At 39.4% G+C, this 21,776-nt stretch overlaps 1 protein-coding gene across 3 annotated transcripts in view; it reads left to right on the top strand.

Moving 5' to 3' along the window:
* Positions 1 to 21,776, top strand: part of LOC150083765 (tyrosine-protein phosphatase non-receptor type 13-like) — a 478,105-nt gene that overhangs the window by 163,498 nt on the left and 292,831 nt on the right. For all 3 annotated transcript variants that reach the window (XM_090378206.1, XM_090378207.1, XM_090378208.1), the window contains one exon: positions 6,488 to 6,708. In XM_090378206.1, the coding sequence (XP_090234332.1) occupies positions 6,488 to 6,708 (221 nt within the window). The remainder of the gene's footprint in view (positions 1 to 6,487; positions 6,709 to 21,776) is intronic.

The raw sequence follows: 21,776 nt of genomic DNA, 5'->3' as shown, positions 1-21,776 counted from the left end.
ATGAGAACCCCAAACACGAGAGGTATTATAACCTATAGTACTTAGTACTGTGCTTGGGTTGGAGGTTGAGAAGATGAAGGAAGATATTTGTTGATATTGGACTTGAACTTCTGTAGATTGTAATTTTCAGGAAATACGTATGAAGGAAGGTTGTTCCAGAAAATGGCAGTTGAATGAATAAATGAGGAAGATGAAAAGTTGGTTCTGTGGGTTTGAAGTTGGACAGTAAATGGATGTTGGCTGGTGGCGGCACGTGTTCGGACTGTTTTGAAAGAGAGAGCGGGAATTATAGAAGCCAATTCAGAAGAACAGTGCCCATGGAAGTATCTGTAGAAGAGGCATGCAGCAGAAACAGTGCGTCTATGAGAAAGCGAGTGGAGAGACTCTGTTAGAGATGAATCATTAATTAACCTAACTGCCCTCTTCTGAATGGAATCAAAAAGCCTGAGAGAGGTTTTGGGGGCACCACCCCAGATGTGGGAACAATATTCCATGGCAGGGCGGATTTGCGATTTATACAGAGTGAGCAGCTGTTTGGGAGAAAAGTAACACCGAGAGCGAAAGAGAAAACCAAGTTTTTTAGATGCAGAGGAAGCAATATTTGTAATGTGCTTGTGCCAAGAGAGATTAGAAGTCAGGGTAATCCCCAAAAGAGATATATCATTTTGCCTAGAAATCGGAGTGTCACTAAAGATAAGCATAGGAGCAGAAGAATCCTTTTTGCGAGATATAAGACAAGATTGAGTTTTAGAAGGGTTGAAATCAACTAAGTTGTCTTTGCCCCACTGGAGAATTACCTGAAGATCGGCATTTAAGGAATTGGCAGCAGATTTTCGAGAACTTGAAGCTGATTGAGCTGGACAAGGTTTCTCAAAATGGAAAGTTGAATGCAATGTGCTATCATCTGCAAAACTATGGATAGGATTTCCAGTCAATGGAAGAAGGTCATTGATATACAAGAGGAAAAGAGTGGGGGAAAGAACTGAACCTTGGGGGACACCGGCATTAGTGGAGAAGTTAGAAGACAGAGAGCCATCTACCATCACCCTCAGTGAGCGATCAGAGAGAAAACTGGATAACCAATTACTAAAAAAAGTTGGCAAACCATAAGATGGAAGCTTGTTTAGAAGACCTTTATGCCAAACACGATCAAAAGCCTTTGAGATGTCAAGAGCAACTACTTGTGTTTCACCGAACCTTTCCATTGAATTAGTCCATAAATGGGTAACATAAGCCAGAATATCACCAGTGGATCGACACTGACGGAATCCATACTGGCGATCGTTGATCAGACGGAAGGTTTCTAGGTAGTTTAAGAGTTGGCGGTTAATTGATTTCTCCATTACTTTAGAAAGAGTAGAGTTAATTGCAATGGGACGATAATTGGATGGGAGGGATTTGTCACCCTTTTTAGGAACTGGCTGGATATGAGCAAATTTCCAAGCAGAAGGAAAAACACCTTTGGAATAAGAAAGTGAAAAAAGGCGGCAAAGAATAGGAGTAAGTTCAGGAGCACAGGTTTTGAGAACAAGTGGAGAAATACCATCAGGACCTGGAGCTTTCTTAGCATCAAGATTCATCAAAATCCTTCTGATATCCTTTTGACGGAAGACCACAGGAGGCATTGAATGGAGCGTGTTAGGAATGGTGGGAGGTGTTTTACCAAGATCATTGATACATGAGCTCGAAGAAAAATGGGATGCTAGCAGGTCAGCTTTATCCTTGGCTGAAGTGACAACAGAACCATCTGGTTTGGACAGAGGTGGGAGCAGAGATGGGCAAAAGTTGCGGCCAATAGCTTTGGCAAGAGACCAGAATGCTCGGCTACCATTAGGGCAAGAAGCAAGTTTTCTACTCTTAGCCTGTTCAAACTCTAGTTTGGACTGATTAATAACTGCTTTACAATTGTTGCGAGCTTTGGTGTAGGCAGAAAATGAAACTGAAGAATTAGAAACAAGCCAATTACGATATGCAACGTTCTTCTCTTGGACAGCCTTAGCACATTTATTGGAAAACCAAGGTTTAGATAAAGGACGAGATTTTAAAGTGGAGTGTGGGATAAAGGATTCCATTCCTGCAAGAATAATTTCACTGACACGATCTGAGCAAACGTTGACATCAGAACTTTTGAAACAGTAATCCGACCAAGGAAAAGAAGAAAAGAAGTCTCGCAGGTCATCCCATTTTGCATTCTTGTAATGCCAAACAATACGAGGTTCGGAATAGCCATGAGATAAAGGTTCCATTGGAGAAGAGACAATCACCAAGTTGTGATCTGAAGTGCCTAAAGGACCTCTCACTTCAACCTTGTACTTAGAAGGGTTGTTTGTGAGAAAAAGATCAAGCGTATTGGCTGTATGATTAGGATTGTCCGGTATTCTTGTAGGTAAATGAACAATCTGTGCTAGGTCATTAGTAATTGCAAAAGCCTCAGCATCTCGACCTGCTGGGTCGGTGTGACTAGAAAATGGAAGCCAGCTGGAGTTGTGAACGTTAAAATCACCAAGGAAAATTACCTCACTGTTAGGAAAGTTGGACTGGAGAAAGTCAAGTTGCAAAGAGAGGAAGTCAAAGAGCTCCAAGTGATTAGTGGAGTTGGGAGAACGGTGTAGAGACAACAGATGAATTTTACACAATGAGGTAGAGAGATTTTAAGCCAGAGAAGATCAAAGAGAGCAGATTCCAAATTGCCAAGTCTCTGACAGGGAATATCAGAACGGACATATGCACAAGTACCACCTTTGAGGCGAAAGCGATCATACAGCAAATAATTTGGACATCTGAGATGAGCAGTAGTTGAATCAACTGATAACTGAGATTCAGTCAGAAAAAGTACATGGGGTTTGGAAGACTGCAAGTGGAAATGGACATCGTTGAGATTAGAATTGAGACCACGTATATTTGTGAAATAATTAGGAAGTCCTTGGGAGGTTTAGATCTTTTCGCAGATAAGCTTGCTCTATTATTTTGACAATTCATGGTATATTCAATAGTAAGAAAAAGTGGGTGGGACATGCTGTATGAAGTAATGAAATTTTTGGATATGGCGTACATGTGGTAAGAATATTCCCAGATCCTTGACATAACGTGGCCTTGACAATGCTCCCCGCATACACAGTACTCGGACTCCCTCCAGTCACTATCTGGCAGAGATAGTGATATTTGGCAAGACTCTACTAAATTTTTCTGGCTATCTACCAAACCCAAACAGAGCTATCAGGTTAGGAAACTGCGTACCATGATTTCCCACTTAACACAGCTTTCAGTATTTCAGAGACCAGTTATGATGGTTTACGTTGGTAAGTCAGTGCTGTGATAATTGGTATGTGTGCTGCATTTCAGTTCCTGTGGCATCCCCTTTGAGATAAACCACACAAATTCACAGAGAGACCTATGGTCTCTCTTTCTGTGAATTCCATTTAGTGTTTATGTCAGGCACATTAATTTGCTGCTGTTTTGTTGAAGTGGTATGAACAGTGATTTCTCATATGACATCCTGTGACAACCCAACATTGGAAATCAGTAACCTTGACACCTCGACTCATCTGTGTTTCATTTATCTGCTTATTTCTAGTAGTTGCTTTGTATCTGTTCTTGACAAGTGTTTGATTTTCCAAAATCCCAGGGGATACTTTTTATTCAGGTACTTTTGGTAATATTAATATAGGTAGTTGGTGTAGGTATGGATAATTTAAAAAAGTACAATCCTCACCACACTGGTATGACACTATTATTCATTAAACCAATTATCAAAGGATTTTAATAGCACCCACAGAAGGAAATAGTGTGTTACTGAGACTGTTCTGTCATCTCTGTTAGTTCATGTCAGATGAACTAATGAGGCATATGGCAGAGAAGAAAAATGCATGGGATACTTACAAATTAACACATGACACAGAAGCCTATGATAGATACAAGTTGATATGCAACCAAGTTACAAAGGAGGTTAGGCAGGCTGAGGCAGATTACGAGAAATCCTTGGCAAGGGATGCAAAGAAAAACAGCAAAGAGTTCTTTACTTATGTAAACTCTAGAAGGAAGGGGATGAATCAGATTGGTCCACTTGATATTGATGGGTCAACTGTTGATGATCCTGCTCAGGTAGCTAACAAACTAAATGAATATTTTGCATCGACATTCACACATGAGGAGTTATTCAGCAAGGGGAATGCCAGAGGTGTATTCAACTCTAGCAGTAAGCTACAGAATCTTGAAATAACTGGGAGGAAAGTGGAGGAGAAACTGTTGAAGATAAACACAAGAAAGGCACCTGGGGTGGATGGGATCTATCCAGTTATATTAAAGGAGGCAGCAAAGGAAGTGAGCAAACCCTTAGCCATAATTATGAGAGCTTCCTTGGACTCAGGGGAGGTACCCATAGACTGGAAATGTGCAAATGTGACCCCAATTCACAAAGGAGGATCAAAGGCTGACACAAGTAACTATAGACCTGTGAGCTTAACTTCTGTTCCAGGAAAATTAATGGAGGCACTGGTTAAAGAAGCACTGCAGGATCATTTAGACAAGACTTCAGTTATAGCTCAGACACAGCATGGTTTTGTTAAGGGGAAGTCTTGCCTGACCAACTTGATTGGATACTATGATGCAGTCACAAAAGAACTGGATGCAGGGAATAACTTTGATATTATATACTTGGATCTTAGAAAGGCTTTTGATACTGTTGCACATGGAAGACTGCTACACAAATTGGAGCAGTGTGACATTGGAGGCAAATTACTGCTATGGATAAAGGGGTGGTTGAGGGGGAGAAGACAGAGAGTGGTAATCAATGGACACTGCTCTTCGTGGACTAATGTTATTAGTGGAGTCCCTCAGGGCTCAGTGTTGGGTCCATTATTGTTTTCTGTATTTATAAATGATATTGATGATGGTATATCAAGCTTAATGTCCAAGTTTGCAGATGATACAAAGGTTGGCAGGGTTGTCAAGGACACTACTGACACTATGCTGCTGCAACAGGATCTGGAAAGGTTGAGCAGATGGGCTGGGAGGTGGCAAATGAAGTTTAACATTGACAAATGTAAAGTACTACACATGGGAACCAGCAACCCCAGAGCAACGTATCAACTCTGTGGTACTACACTGACAGTGGTAGAGAATGAAAGGGACTTGGGGGTGATTGTGCAGGCAGATATGAAGTTCTCTGAGCAGTGCAGACGGGCTGCAAGAGTAGCTCATGGAGTATTGTCAATGATATACAGGAATTTTTCCAGCAGGGATAAGGAGGTGATTATTCCATTGTATAAGGCAATGGTCAGGCCACACCTAGAGTACTGTATACAGGTCTGGAGGCCTCATTTCAAGAAGGATGTAGAGCTGCTGGAATGAGTACAGAGAAGGGCAACAAGATTAGTGAATGGAACAAAGGGGTGCTCTTACGAAGAAAGGCTTGAGTTTTGCAAATTACAGTGTCTGGAGACGAGGCACCAGCGAGGTGATCTGATAGAGGTGTATAAAGCCTTGAATGGTTTAAGCATGCTCAATGCTGATGGGATTCTTCCTCTAGCTCAGAAAAATCACCTGAGAGGGCATAAATTCAAATTGAGGAAAGACAGATGTAGGATAGACGTGCGGAAATTTGCCTTTAGCCAGCGGGTGGTTGGTTGGTGGAACAGACTGCCATCCCTTGTGGTGGAGGTTGATAGCCTAAATAAGTTTAAGGCTCAGCTGGACAGGTATTTTGAACGAACAGAGGGGTGAAGTGGAAGTGGGTTTTTTTTTTTTTTTGGCTGATGCTGCATAAGCTTGCTTTCTTGCATCAAATGCCTCTGCTAATGCTAATGTATCTTGAAATGTATTGATTTTAGAATAGAAAAGAAAGACAAGCTAAACATAAGACGAGAATAGTTTGAATGCTTTATCAATTCTTAAAGAACATTTGAATTATACACTTTATCTTGTTTTATAAAGTTATATTGAAAGCCTAAATATAAATGAATCAAGTCAATATATAATGGAATAAAAGCATTTTCAGCTGCTATATCTCATCAGTGGATAACATAGTATTTCAAAACCCTGAAACCCATAAAATAGGCTGAGCTTGAATAGTTACAGTTCCTGTGATACAACCTCACCTGAAAACTTACACTGATTGAAACCAAATAAAAACTGTAGAATATCCAATGATATATCCTATTGAAAATTTCCTCCCAGTTTGAAATAATATCTACTGAACTTTGAACATTTTGAGTGTACAAGCCTGGCTGAAGTGGCACAATAGTCTTAGCAGTGTATGGTTCATTTGTCTATTTTCAAAATTGCATTAAACTAAATCAAGATTTAGTTTAATGCAAAGTGTTGTTATATTAACAAATAGTACTTGCTACATTTCTTCACTCTGAATTTGTTATTGTTATTCTTTGATATATTTTAGCCTATTCGTTTGTTTCAATTAAAAAATTTCAGCCATCCGATGAGTGAAATACTTATATTGTTACCTTGATTAACTACTGTTTTTCCTTTGTAGGATAAACAGCAAAAGTTGCCATTTATTTGGCTTGCCATCAATGCTCATGGATTAGAAATTTATGAAGAGGATGGAAGAGAACGTTGCCGGAGCCAGGAATTTTCCTGGTCAGAAATCAGACGAATTTCATTTACAAGGAAGTATTTTTCTCTCATTCCTAAAATGGAAAACTCTCTGAAAAAGATTATAAAATACAAGTTTTACATATCCTTTCCTGCTAAGTAAGTGAACTCTCAATATATGTTTTGAAATGATAATGGAAAAGTAATATGATGTTTTATTTACTTTATAAGAGTTTTTGTATAGTATGAATCAGAACTGTAATACTCAATACGTTCTACGTTGATATTAATATTTGTAAAATAATAAGAGGAGTTTACCTCAATATAGTACGTAGAACACTTCTGTATGATACTCTCCAGAAATTAAAACGAAAAAATCGAAAACTTACATTAGAATAAAAAATAAATAATTAAAAACCTTAACACAATTAAAAATGAAAAAGAATCTAACGAAAATATTCAAAACGATTTTCCTTCCTGAAGCTGACAACGCTTTTCAACCGAATGTCGTGATCACAGGAATGAAAATTATTTATTTTTTACTCTAATGTAAGTTTTCGATTTTTTTCATTTTAATTTCTGGAGAGTATCATATGGAAGTGTTCTACGTACTATATTGAGGTAAACTCCTCTTATTATTTTACAAAGAGTTTTTATAGAAAATGATTTTCTGTGTTGCACTAAGTTTTTCTGAAATTATTGATTCACTCTAACATTGTTATTAATATCCTATTAGCAGCTCCTTTTATCAGTACCATTACTATCATTACTTCTACCATCCCCATTGTTACCTCAAAGCTATCTAATCAGACAATGTCTCTGGCTGCAAAAGATTCTCTCCCTCTTCTGCTGAAGGTTTAGATTGTGCTACCAGCAACATTGAACATATTAGCATCTTTTCAACCACCACCTGTACTGCACAACTCCTTTTTCAAGATATTTAGTTAAATAATCTGCTAAAAATAAATCGGTATTAAATATTGCTTTATCAGCTTTTAATCCCAACCTTAAACTTTCCTATGCTCAGTCTCTTTTCAAGTTTTGAAGGCTCAAGCAAAGGCTGACTGATTTCCATATCCTAATCCAAAAAAATTATGTAACGACTCAATCTAACAACTTGACATCTTCAATTCCTAAAACAAAATTTTTTGTTTCTTTATCCTACCCTATACAGTATCACGGTAAGATGCACACTTGATATAGATAAAAGAAAAGAAAGGAAAAAACTGACTCGAATAAATAAAACAAAGGTTTTTGAGATAACAGAAGAGGAGAAAAGGCAGTATGTACTGGAACTTAAGAACAAGTTTGAGCTTCTGAAAGCTTTTCAGGACAAAGATATCGACGAGGAATACAACAATTTTCTGAAAGTGATCAAGTCAGAGAAACCTATAGGTAAAACAATATCTAAAGAAGAAAAAATTAGTCAAGAAACACTTGTCATGATGAACCAAAGACGACAAATGTAGAGCAAAATAAGCATTGACAAGGATAAAATTGAGTATATTGAGTTATGAAAAGCCATTAGAAAGAGACTCAGAGAGGACATAAGAAGATTTAACACAAGAAAAGTAGAACAAGCATTAAGAGAAAACAAAACTTAAATCAGCAGTCATGAGCAGTAATACAGAAAGACAAATGATACTGAAACTGAAGAATAGTGTAGTGTACTTATAAATAGCAGAGAAGGCATAATTCAAATAGCAGAAGACTACTATAAAGAATTATATAAGGGGCGAGGAAATAATGCAGGCAGTGGGGAAGATGGATTACAAATTGGCAACACGTACGACATACCCGCTATCCTTTCTGATGAGGTAGAACATACATTAAAGAAAATGAAGAATCAGAAAACCCCAGGTGAAGATGAAGTTATTGTAGAGTTGTTAAACTTGGGAGGAAGAGACATGACACAGAAACTGGCAAGGCTCTTCACAAAATACATTAGGAAAGGTGTCACACCTAAGGAGTGGAATAATGCAATCATAATTTTGCTGCACAAGAAAGCAGATAAATCAGAACTCGGAAATTGTAGACCAATCAGCTTGTCCCACATCGGCAAGTTGTTCACAAGGGTCATTACTAACAGATTAGAAAGAATACTTGACAATAATCAACAGAAAGAGCAAGCTGGCTTTAGGACAGGATCCTCAACTATGGATCACCTTCATGTAATATTGTAGCTAATGGAAAGCAAATGAATATAAAACACTTATGCCTGGCATTTGTGGATTATGAAAAGGCATTTGACTTCATACAGCATAAGGCAATGTTTCGGGCACTGGAAAGACAAGGCATAGATACCCCATACATTATGATTTTGAATAAAATATATGAGAACGCTACCTCCTTTATTAAACTAGACAAAGACAGTAGCAAATTTAAAATTGAGAAAGGAGTTTGACAAGGAGACACAATATCTCCGAAGTTGTTTACTGTTGCCCTTGAGGAAGCTTTCAGAAGATTAGACTAGTCGCAGAAAGGAGTCAATATGGAATGGAAAGTACCTAAACCATTTACAATTTGCAGATTACATTGTGATCATAAGCCATGATCCCAAAGAATTAATTGGAACATCATGGCCTTAGTTGCCCATGTGCCTTAAAAAATCCCAACCAAACCCAAAGAATTAGAGGAAAATCTTAATCAGTTATGCAGAGTTAGTAAGGATTTCGAACTAAAGATGAATATGGCTAAAACAAAAGTAATGATAAACAAGTATACGATATGGAATAGCATGACGTAAATCCCGAACTTCATAGCGTAAGGTTTAACGTAAAACTAAATAGCAAAATATGTAGCACTATATTAGAAATCTGTTCGATTACTATAGTTCTTCTTTATCTTCACCTTCTTCCCACATTTATATGGGGTCGGCATTTTCGTCCTTAATTCTTTTCCTCCATTCCTCCCTATCCTGGGCTTCCTCTCTCTTTTAAATCCTCTGCCACCTTGTCCTTCCATCTCAGCTTAGGTCTCCCCCTCTTCCTCTTCCCTATCACCTCCAACTTTTCCCATCTCTTCCCCACATACTCCTCACTTTTTTTGTTCCACATGTCCAAGCCACCTCAACCTAGATTCCTGCATTTTTTTACTCAGAGGTCCCACCTTAACCGTACCTTTGTAGTCATTTCTTATCCTGTCTTTCCTCATCACACCACACATCCATCTTAGCATCCTCATCTCCGCCACTTCCATCTTCTTCTCCTGGGCCCTTGTAATCGCCCATGTTCTTTGATGTAGTCATTTCTTATCCTGTCTTTCCTCATCACACCACACATCCATCTTAGCATCCTCATCTCCGCCACTTCCATCTTCTTCTCCTGGGCCCTTGTAATCGCCCATGTCTCAGCACCATACATCAATGCAGGTCTAACGACAGTTTTATTCACTCTTCCCTTCATTCTACAATTTACTTTATCACACAGCACCCCACTCATCTTTCTCCAGTTCAACCATCCACATTGCACTCTATGTTGTATTTCTGCACTCAATCCTTCATCCCTCTCAACGTTTGATCCCAGATACTTAAATTTCGAAACTGATGGTAGCTTTTCCTCCTGCAGTTTTATAGAAACTGTCATCTTCTCCATTCAATACCATAAATTCTGTCTTTGTTCTACTTATCCTCATGCCTCTCTCTTCCAACGCTTTCCTCCATTCCTCCAATTTCTTCTCTACCTTTCCTTGGGATGGTTCGCACAGTACGATATCATCTGCGAATAGCATACTCCACGGTGTTCTACTCTTCACTTCTCTCACTAACACATCCATTACCAGATCAAACAGATATGGGCTAAGAGCTGATCCCTGTTGCAGTCCAACTTCTACAGAGAACCCCTCAGTCATACCTACACTACTCTTAACCTGAGTCACCGTTCCCTCGTACATTTCCTTCACAAGGCCTTACGTACTTTTCTGATGCACCCTTCTCCCTCATGCATCTCCATACCTCTTGTCTGGGCACTCTATCATATGCTTTTTCCAGGTCTGTGAACACCATGTGCAACTCTACTTGCATCTCCCTGTATCTTTCCAACACCTGCCTTAAAGCAAAGATCGCATCTGTTGTTCCTCTTCCCTGCATGAAACCAAACTGTTCCTCTCCTATTTCCGTCTCCTGCCTTATCCTTCCTTCCACAATTCTTTCCCAGATCTTCATGGAATGAGACATTAACTTTATTCCCCTGTAGTTCCCACATTCCTGCACATCACCCTTTCCTTTATAGATTGGCACAAGTATACTTTCCCTCCACTCATCGGGTATCCTCTCCTTCTGCCACAGTTTTTCCATAAAGTCCCATAGGATATCAATTCCTTCTTCTCCCAGACTTCTCCATACCTCTACTGGTATCTGATCAACACCTACTGCTTTCCCCCTCTTCATTTTTGTGAGTGCACTTTCCTGCATATGCCTTCCACTACTCTTTGCCTCCTTATTTGCTAATTTATATGCTTCTTTATTTTCCTGGCTACCCGTTAAATCCCATCTTTTCTTCATCTCCTTCTTTTGTTTTATCACCGATTGCACTTCCTCATTCCACCACCAAGCCTCCAGCACCCCCTTTCCTGATGTTTTCCAAAACAACTCTTCTCCAACTTTCCTTATGATACAACTATTTAACTTCCACCACTCTTGCACGTCTTCCGGTAACTTTATTACTTTTAGTACCTTTTCCCTAAACTCCTTCCTCAAACCCTCCTCTTTCAATCTCCACCTTTTATCCTTTTCTCCCTCTGTCTTGAATATTTCCTACTTTTGTCCACTACAACCTCCCAATCGACCACAAGCAATCTATGTTGCGCAGACACACTTTCTCCGTTTATCACCTTGCTGTTCCTCATTCCCTTTAGATGCCTCCTACGGCATATGATATAGTCAATCTGGCTTGTCCTTTCCCCACTCTTGTATGTTATCAGCTGGCTTTCTTTCTTTTCGAAGTATGTGTTAACTGTCGCCAGGTCGAATGCCACTGCTTATTCTACTATCCTCTCCCCTTCTCTATTTCTTTCCCCAATACTCTTCCTTCCTCTCTCTCTCTTGCTTCTTCCTAAATGTCCATTTAAATCGCCACCAACAATCAACCTCTCTTTCTCAGGTTTTGCCATGACCACTTGATCCATTTCCATCCAAAAACTGTCCTTTTCTTCTTCCCTGCATCCTACTTGCAGGGCATACGCACATACTATTGTGGTCAAGTGTCCACCCACTTCCAATTTGATGCTCATAATCCTATCACTCCTTCTGTTAACCTCACACACTCCATCTTTTAACTCCTTATCAACTACAATACCTACTCCATTTCTTCCTCCCTCTCATCCACTCCCCTAAAGAACAACTTGTACCCTTCACTGAGCTCTTTTGCTTTATTTCCCTTCAATCTTGTCACTTGTAGGCATAGGATCTTCACTCTTCTTCTTCTTTGCATCAAATCCACAATCTCTCTACTCTTTCCATTCATCGTCCCAGTGTTCCTATTTTAACACTTTTCATCTTCTTCTCTAGCTGGACCAACTTCTTTAACCGAACCCATCCTTTGTTCGGTAGCCCTGACCCTTTTCTCACAGTTTCCCAGCAACGTGACTGCACGCCGCTTATGGAGTACACCCTAGCATTCCACATCTATTTTCCATCATTCTATCATTTTCATTTGTTTTGGCATAGTTTTTTACGATCGGATGCCCTTCCTCACGCCAATCCTCACCATTTACCCAGGCTTGGGACCGGCACCTACTGATGCTGGCTTGCCCCCCTCGGTGGCTGGCTTTGTTAGATTACTATAGTATTATCAGTTAATTAGTAAAATGTATATCCTAAAACTAAATAGAGAAATACATAGCACTGTATTAGAAATATGTTAGATTACTATAGTATTATCAATTAATCAGTAAAATGTATTAATCTTATTAAATTTCATTGTTAATTAAATTTTACTTAAACGGAATCATGACCCAGAGACCAGAGCAGCAAATCGACTAGCCACGGTACTACTGCTACAGTAGTACTGTGGCTCGCGGAAGAACCGAAGGGAGCAATTCTCGAAAAAAGTGCGAAATGTGAAATGTTTGCAAACCTGTTTAGAACAGGACATGATCTAGCCAAGGAGAATGTCTTTATGTGTGCTAGATGTGAATGAAGAAATTATGCATCAACTCAGCATTCTGATGGACACCTATGAGAGTTTGAGGTGTAGGGTAAATGCCCTCGAAGAAATGACTGAGGGCCCATCAAGCTCTCAGCTGTCCAACTCAATGCCAGAGCTCACTCCTGTGCATCAGGCAACACAGTGGCAATCTCTGAAGCAGAATGCGCTGGCCCCACAGGAAGTAGTTATTTTTGGTGACTCTATTGTCAGGAAGATGCGGAATATATTATACAAAAAGGATAGGTGGAACAGTAGTAGAAGTAGTGGCATGTGATGCAAGAAAGCAAGTGTATAAGCTTATGCAGCATCAGCCAAAAAAAAAAAAATTACACCATTCCCTCCAAATGCCTGTCCAGTTCCTCCTTAAATTTATTTAACCTGTCAACTTCCACAACGACAGATGGAAGTTTGTTCCAGCAATTAACTACCCGCTGGCTAAAGGCAAATTTCCGTACATCTGTCTTTTCTTAATTTGAATTTATGCCCCCTTAGGTTCATGATCTGAACAAGTGGAAGGATCCCATCAGAATTCAGCATGCTCAACCCATTCAAGGCCTTATACACCTCAATCAGATCACTGCGCAGATGCCTAGTCTCCAGCCACTGCAATTTGCAGAACTTAAGCCTCTCTTGGTAAGAGGATCCCTTCATTCCCCTCACCAATCTTGTTGCCCTTCTCTGTACACGCTCAAGTAAATCTACATCCTTCCTAAAATGAGGCCTCCAGACCTGTACGCAGTACTCAAGGCGTGGCCTGACCATTGCCTTATACAGAGGGACAATCACCTCCTTCTCCCTGCTAGCAAAATTCCTATATATCATTGACAAAACCCCATGACCTGCCCTGGCAGCCTGTCTGCATTGCTCAGAAAACTTCATATCTGCCTGCACAATTACTCCCAGGTCTTTTTCATTTTCTACCACCTTAAGTGTAGTACCACACAGTTGGTACGTTTCTCTGGGGTTACTTCTACCCATATGCAGTACTTTGCATTTGTCAAGGTTAAACTTCAGTTGCCACTTCTTAGCCCATCTGCCCAAATTATCTAGATCCTGTTGCAGTAGCACACTGCCATTACTGTCATTAACAACCCTGCCAACCTTTGTATCATCTACAAACTTCGACATTAAGCCTGATATACCTTCATCAATATCATTGATAAATATACAAAAAACAGTGGACCTAACACCGAACCCTGTGGGACTCCACTAATAACATTAGTCCACGAAGAGCAGCACCCATTGATTACCACCCTCTGTCTTCTCCCACTTAACCATCCTTTTATCCATTGTAGCAACTTACCCTTAATACCATTCTGCTCCAGTTTGTACAATAGTCTTCCATGCGCAACAGTGTCAAAAGCTTTCCTGAAATCCAAATATATGATATCAAAATTATCAACAGGACCAGGTATGTCTGCTAGGGGCAAAAGTTGAAGACGTTGTAGGGCAGATATCATCTTTTAAGGGCACAAAAGGTGATATTCTTGTACACACTGACACTAATGGTCTTAAGAGTAAGAGATCTGCAAGTTTACTTAACGAGCAGGTCAATGCTGAAAAAAAGTCGCAAGTTAGGATTAAATTTGAAAATGTCTGCAAATCTGCCCAGACACGATAGGAGGGAGTAAGATAAGAGCCTTATCAAGGCTATTGATAAGGGAGATTGATAAGAGCCTTATCAATCAAGTTGACCCTGGAGAGATTGTGCAAAGCTCAAGGGGTAGAATTTTTTTCAGCGTGGACTGCACTTGCTAAAAGGAGAGACTGCTTCTACAGGGATAGGATACACTTAAATAGAAAGCGTGCAAGAATATTTGCTGAAACTATGGAGGCAGTGTTAAGTGGGTCAGAAAACTGCTAGCTTGGGGGGGGATTCACAGACTAAAAGATTAACAATAGGTGCAGGCAGAGGCGAAAGTGATTCTTGCACTGCTTCTGTTATAATGAACAGCAGCCTAGAGAGCAAGTCGCTGCTGAGGATTTAAAGAGCTGCTGGGAGTCACGGAACAAGTAATACTTGGGCTGAGTTAGGGTAACTAAGAGTAAGAACAGGTATACTTGCATGTACACCAATGCTATGCTAAAAGTATAGTAAATAAATTTGATGAATTTGAAGTGCTGATCAAGACATCAAAGGCAGGTATTGTTGGGATATCAGAGACATGGTCACACAGATATAAACATTGCAGATTTGGAATTTGGGGAGTACAATGTGTACAGATAGGATAGACAGGGTATGAAGGGAGGAGGGGTTATGCTGTTAGTTAAGAAACATAAAACCTAAGGAAGTGGATCTAATTGATGTTGGTGGACAATGCAATGTTGAGTCTGTTTGGTGTGACATAAGCACAGGGAAAGGAAAAATGAGTGGGGAAGTGTGTTGTAGGCCTAATGACTGATGAGTACAACAAACAGTTGTGCAAAGAAATAGTGGGCCAGTAAATTAGAATGTCTTGTAATGGGGGAATTTAACTTTCCAGATGTTGACTGAAACTTGTGGGTTGGTCACTCGGATGCTAACAAGGCATTTGTGGTTTTATTGGAGGATTGTTTTCTGCAGCAACGTGTTCGAGGTGCAACAGAGGGAGTAATACTCTTACTCTTGGTTTGATTATCAGCAGTGATTATTCATGCATTAAGACTTTTCAGCTAAAGGAACCACTAGTTGACAGTGATCACAATGTACTGATGTGGGATTTACTTAAAGATGTAACTACCATCAAGGGTAAAGGGAAGGATTTTTATTTTCATAAAGGTTGACTACAGTGGTCGTCAGACAGTTTTGAAATTCTATATAGTGGGATCAATTTATGATCTTACCAACCATGAATTCTAAATGGGAATCCTTCAGGGACTTAATCTTGAAGGCTACTAGACTTTTCATACTTTTCCAAGTTTAGACCTAAATGGATGTCAGATGAATTAATGAGGCTCATGGCAGAGAAGAAAAATGCATGGGATGCATATAAATTATCAGACCACACAGAAGCCTGTGGCAGATATAAGCTAGTCTGTAATCAAGTCACAAAGGAGGTTAGGCAGATAACGAGAAATCTTTGGCAAAGGATGCAAAGGAAAACAGCAAAAAGTTCTTTACTTATGTAAGAAGGAAAGGGATGGATCAGATTGGACCATTTAACATAGATGGGTTGACTATTGATGATCATGCTCAGGTAACTTAAAAACTGAATGAGTATTTTGCATCTACATTCTCACATGAGGAGTTATTCAAGGAAGGGAATGCCAGATATTTATCATACTCTTAACAGGGAGCTAAGTAATCTTGAAATAACTGAGAACAAAATGGAGGAGAAATTGTTGACGTTGATGATTAAGCTTCACACCAGCCAGAAGATAAATAAATTCAATACTGTAACTAAAAACACTTTATTTACAATAAAATAAGTATAAAATAGATATATATTTACAATAAAAATATAAATAACACTAATAAAAATACTAAAATTAAAAGCGATAAAATTTTGCTGTAGCTTTCGGGGGCAGCAGTCTCCTTCCTCAGCAGCATATGTTTACTGTGCGCAAGATCATGCACAAGGGCTCTGGGACCGTAAATGGCTTGAGAGCTTACGTATTGGAGCAGCTAGCAATACTATTAATAGGGATAGGGGTGTACGTCTACATCCCCTCCTGGAAACCGTCATTCTTGGACGTAATGAATGGTTTCAGCTAGTGCGCTCCCGAGTCATTTCCGGTACCGGTGCGCAAATGGAAAATTCCAACCATGGAACCATGTGACGTGTGCCGTGGATCTGCTATTTAAGGACGTGCCACACAGTAAACATATGCTGCTGAGGAAGGAGACTGCTGCCTCCAAAAGCTACAGCAAAATTTTATCGCTTTTAATTTCTATTTTAGTATATTTTATTAGTGTTATTTATATTTTTATTGTAAATATATATCTATTTCATACTTATTTTATTGTAAATAAAGTGTTTTTAGTTACAATATTGAATTTATTTATCTTCTGGCTGGTGTGAAGCTTAATCATCAACATAATTGTCCCAGCCTTGTAGGCCTATTTAGAGAAATTTTTGACGTTAAAGATAAAGAAGGCATCTGGGGCAGATGGAATCTAACCAGTTATATTGAAGGAAGCAGCAACGGAAGTAAGAAAACCCTTAGCCATAATTATGACAGCATCCTTAAAGCCAGGGGAGGGCCCCCACGGACTGGAGATGTGCAAATGTGAGTCTAGAAAAATTGATCACCAGCAATTTAACGCTGCGTCAGTTTATCGTGTTTTTACCGTCTAGAAGCAATGAGATGTGTTTGGTCAAATCATAAAAAGTTATTTTTTATTTAAGTTTCTGCCTTAAGCTATGATTAGCATATTTTTGGAATTCTATGAACTGTGAGGGAATAGTATGGAAATAAAAAAAAAAAAACAAAAAAAACCACTTGTATGGAAATATGTAATTTAATAGGTAGATTATGTATTTTAATAGTTACATGTATCACAAAAATAGTCAAAAAATCCATTATTTGAACTATATAACAATTGGTTAATTTTAAACTAAACTAATTATAATATTAGGTATGTCATAGTACACTGCAAAAATTCAAAATGAATGTTTATGCAATCTTCAGAATCAGTCACATCATTAATTACCACGAAACTGTAATATTTACAACACAATATGTAATCTAAGTGCTATACCTCTTAGATAATCAACAATATCACCCCATTCATCATATGCACTAACAAGCCTTTTAATTCGTAAATCACAGTTGCGATACTTCTTTTTTTTTTATCGTCCGGATCACTTCCACTTAAATATTGTTCAGTGCGCATTTTGTTAATACTTTGTTCTTTTTTAATGCAATCGATATTTAATGCAATCAATACCAAACAATACCGCGGTTGCCTCAAACCGCGGAGCCTAGACGTGAAAAGGATGGCGCTGTACTCCATAGAAGCTGACAGGATGCCCAGGCTCATGCCTCCTTCTCGGCTATTAATGCTGAACTAGTAGTGGAACATAGACTGAAAGATGCCGCATTAAATATCCCTCCCATCACTGCCTATCAGTGCCAACCGGGATAGCCGTGTGGGTAAAGTGCCTTCCTAGCAACCCAAAGGTCGCGAGTTCGAATACCGCCTCGGGCTTGGATCAAAGTACTGCAAAAACCTTGGGAGGTGCATTATGGCCACAGAAGCCGATGTGCCAACAACTACCAAAAAAAAAAAAAAAAAAACTGCCTATCAGCGAAACAGAGAAACTGGAGGATTTATCGAGCAACTGCCGGTGATAGATAATCGTGAGCAAGAGCTCCTAGTAGAATATATGCACCAAGGATCTAAGGCACCTACCCGAGCCTCACCGTCTCCCTTACCACAGAACCTATCTAGCTCTTATTCTCCAGCCATATGTGAGGCTGATAGAGTATGCCCTGAAATGTATCCCAGACTTACATATGCGGAAATAACATCAAACAGAAATACAAGGAAAACCTTATCCCAGAAGACTCATGAGAGAGACCAGAATCAGAGGCTATCGAAGGCTGCCAACCAACGAGCATCTTCCAAAACAAATGTACACAATAGCCACATCCGGAATAATAACACTAATAGCCAGATCTGGAATAATAATAACTATCTAGTTGTGAACTAAGGAATGGAAGGATATTTTCCCCAACAACAAACTTTTAATTTTTTACCCCCACGATCTTCTTTCTTGATAAGACTACGCACATAGCGATGATTCTGTCTTTCCTTCATAGATAAGCAAAGGGTCCAAAGGTTTTCATACTACTGATGGAACAATGAGGTTATCTCAATTCCAGCTGTTATCCAATTTAACTCAAGAATGACATTTTCGTTATTATAACCCTTGTGAGGAAACAAGTTGGCAATACATGCAGTACATTACGTTTCAGAAAGCGTTAGATTTCTTATATTATATTTCTGTTATTAATGAAAGTATGAAGTAAATCCATAATCATCATATTACCAATTAATTATTAATTTACGATTAGTAATTAATTGGCAATTACGATTATATTATACATCTGTTACAGAAAAACGGACGGTAAAACGTGATAAACTGACGTGGCGGTAAATTGTTTATGCGATAAACTGACGTGACGGTAAATTGTTTATGCGATAAACTGACGTGACGGTAAATTGTTTATGCGATAAACTGACGTGACGGTAAATTGCTGGCAGTGAATTCAAGGCGGTGAATTTTCCGGACCCCGTGCAAATGTATCCCCAATTCATAAAGGAGGTTCAAAGAATGATTCAAATAATTATGGACCTTTCAGTTTAATTTCTGTTCTGGGGAAAATAATGGAGTCACTGGTTAAAGAGATGATACAGGATCACCTAGACAAGACTGCAGTAATAGTTCAGACACAGCATGGGTTTGTTAAGGGGAAGACTTGTCTGACCAATTTGATTCGATACTTCGATGTGGTCAAAAAGGAACTTGATGCAAAAAAATAAATTTAATATGATATACTTAGTTTTCAGAAAAGCTTTTGATACTGTTCCACATGGAACACTGCTGTACAAATTGGAGCAGTATGGCATTAAGGGCAAGTTGCTGCAATGGATAAAGCGATGGTTGAGTGGGAGACAGCAGAGAGTGGTAATAAATGGATACTGCTCTATGTGGACTAATGTTACTAGTGGAGTCTCCCAGCGTTCAGTGCTGGGCCCATTGTTATTAGCATTAGCATTAGTAGAGGCATACGATGCAAGAAAGCAAGCTTATGCAGCATCAGCAAAAAAAAAAAAAAAAAACCCTCCCATTTGTTCCAAATGCCTGTCCAGCTCAGCCATTTATTTAGGCTATCAACTTCCACAACAAAAAATGAAAGTCTGTTCCACCAATCAAGCACCCCCTGGCTAAAGGCAAATTTCCACACATCTGTTCTACAATTCTCTTTCCTCAATTTCAATCTATTTCTCCTCAGGTTCTTAATCTGAGCAAGAGGAAGTATCCCATCAGGGTTTAATTTGCTCAACCCTTTCAAGGCCTTATACACCTCAATCAGATCACCTCGCAGGTTCCTACTCTCCAGTTGTTGCAATTTGCCGAACTTAAGCCTTTCTTGGTAAGAGCACCCCTTTGTTTCCCTCACCAATATTGTTGCCCTTCTTTGTAATCATTCTAGCAACTCTACATCTTTCGTAAAATGAGCCCTCCAGACCTGTACATAGTACTCTAGGTGTGGCCTGACCATTGCCTTGTATTACTGGATAATCACCTCCCTGTCCCTGCTGGCAAATTTCTTATATATCATTGACAAGACTCCATGACCTGCCCTGCCTGCCTCAGTGAACTTCATATTTGACTGCATAATTACCACCAGGTCTTTTTCAGTTTCCACTTTCCTGAGTCCCTTTACTGTTACTGCAGTTCTAGTGCATGGGTTGGAGGATGAGAAGACGAAAGAAGATACCTGTTGACATTAGAATTGAATTTCTGTAGACTAATTTTTGGGAAATGCATATGAAGGAAGGTTGGTCGAGAAAATGGCAGTTGAATGAATAAATGAGGAAGATGAAAAGTTGGTTCTGTGAGTTTGAAGTTGAATAATAAATAGATGTTGACTGGTGGTGATACGTGTTCAGACTGTTTTGAAAGAGAGAGCAGGAATTATAGAAGCCAGTTCAGAAGAACAGAGCACATGGAAGTATCTGTACAAAAGGCGTGGAGCAGAAACAGTGCTTCTGTGAGACAGAGTGGAGAGACACTGTTAGAGATGAGTCATTAATTAATCTAACTGTCCTCTTCTGAATGGAATCTAGAGAGGTTTTGATGGCACCACCCCAGATATGGGAACAATATTCCATGGTATCAAAGAAGGTATATTTGCAATTTGTCACTCTGTACAAATTGCAGATTTGCAATTTGTACAGTGAACAGCTGTTTGGAAGAAAACACCAAGAGCGAAAGGGAAAACCAAGTTTTTTAGATGCTGAGGAAGCAATATTTGTAATCTGCTTGTGCCAGGAGAGAATAGAAGTCAGGGTAATCTCGAAAAGGGATATATCATCTTGCCTAGAAATCGGAGTGTCACCAAAGATAAGCATAGGAGCAGAAAAATTCTTTTTGCAAGATATAAGACAGGACTGAAAGAAAGATTGAAATCAACTAAGTTGTCTTTGCCCCACTGGAGAATTACCTGAAGATCAGCATTTAAGGAATAGGTAGTGGATATTCGAGAAGTTGAAGCTGATTGAGCAGGGCGAGGTACTTGGATTTCAGGAAAGGTTTTAATACTGATGCACATGGAAGACTGCTGTACAAATTGGAGAGATATGGCATTAAGGGTAAGTTGCTACAATGGATAAAGGGGTGGTTGAGTGGGAGACAACAGAGAGTGGTAATCAATGGACACTACTCTTCGTGGGCAACCGTTATTAGTGGAGTTCCACAGGGTTCGGTGCTGTGCCCATTGTTGCTTTGTGTATTTATCAATGATATCGAAGAAGGTATATCAGGCTTACTGTCCAAGATTTTCAGATGATACAAAGGTTGCCAGGGTTGTTGATGACAGTAAAGGACAGTATGCTACTGCAACAGGATCTAGAAAAGTTAGGCTGATGGGCTGAGCAGTGGCAACTGAAGTTTAACATTGACAAATGCAAAGTACTGTATATGTGTAGCAGTAACACTACAGAAACATATCAACTGTATGGTACTATACTCAGGGAGGTGGAGAATGAAAAAGACCTGGGGGTAATTGTGCAGTCAAATATGAAGTTCACTGAGCAGTGCAGACAGGCTGCCAAAGCAGGTCATGTAGTTTTGTCATTGATATATAGGAATTTTGCTTGCAGAGACAAGGAGGTGATTATCCCTTTGTATAAGGCAGTGGTCAGGCCACACGTTGAGTACTGTGTATAGGCCCGAAGGCCTCATTTTAGGAAGGATGTAGAGTTGCTTGAACAAGTACAGAGAAGGGTAACAAGAATAGTGAATGGAACAAAGGGTTGCTTTTATGAAGAAATGCTTAAGTTTTGAAAATTACAGTGTCTGGAGACTGGGCACCTGCAAGGCTATCTGATTGAGGTGTATAAGGTCTTGAATGGTTTGAGCAGGCTCA

This window comes from Mastigoproctus giganteus, chromosome 7 (assembly GCF_048544385.1).
Source record: "Mastigoproctus giganteus isolate SK-2022 chromosome 7, ASM4854438v1, whole genome shotgun sequence".
Lineage (NCBI taxonomy): Eukaryota > Metazoa > Arthropoda > Arachnida > Uropygi > Thelyphonidae > Mastigoproctus > Mastigoproctus giganteus.
This window is presented reverse-complemented; position numbering and strand designations above follow the sequence as displayed.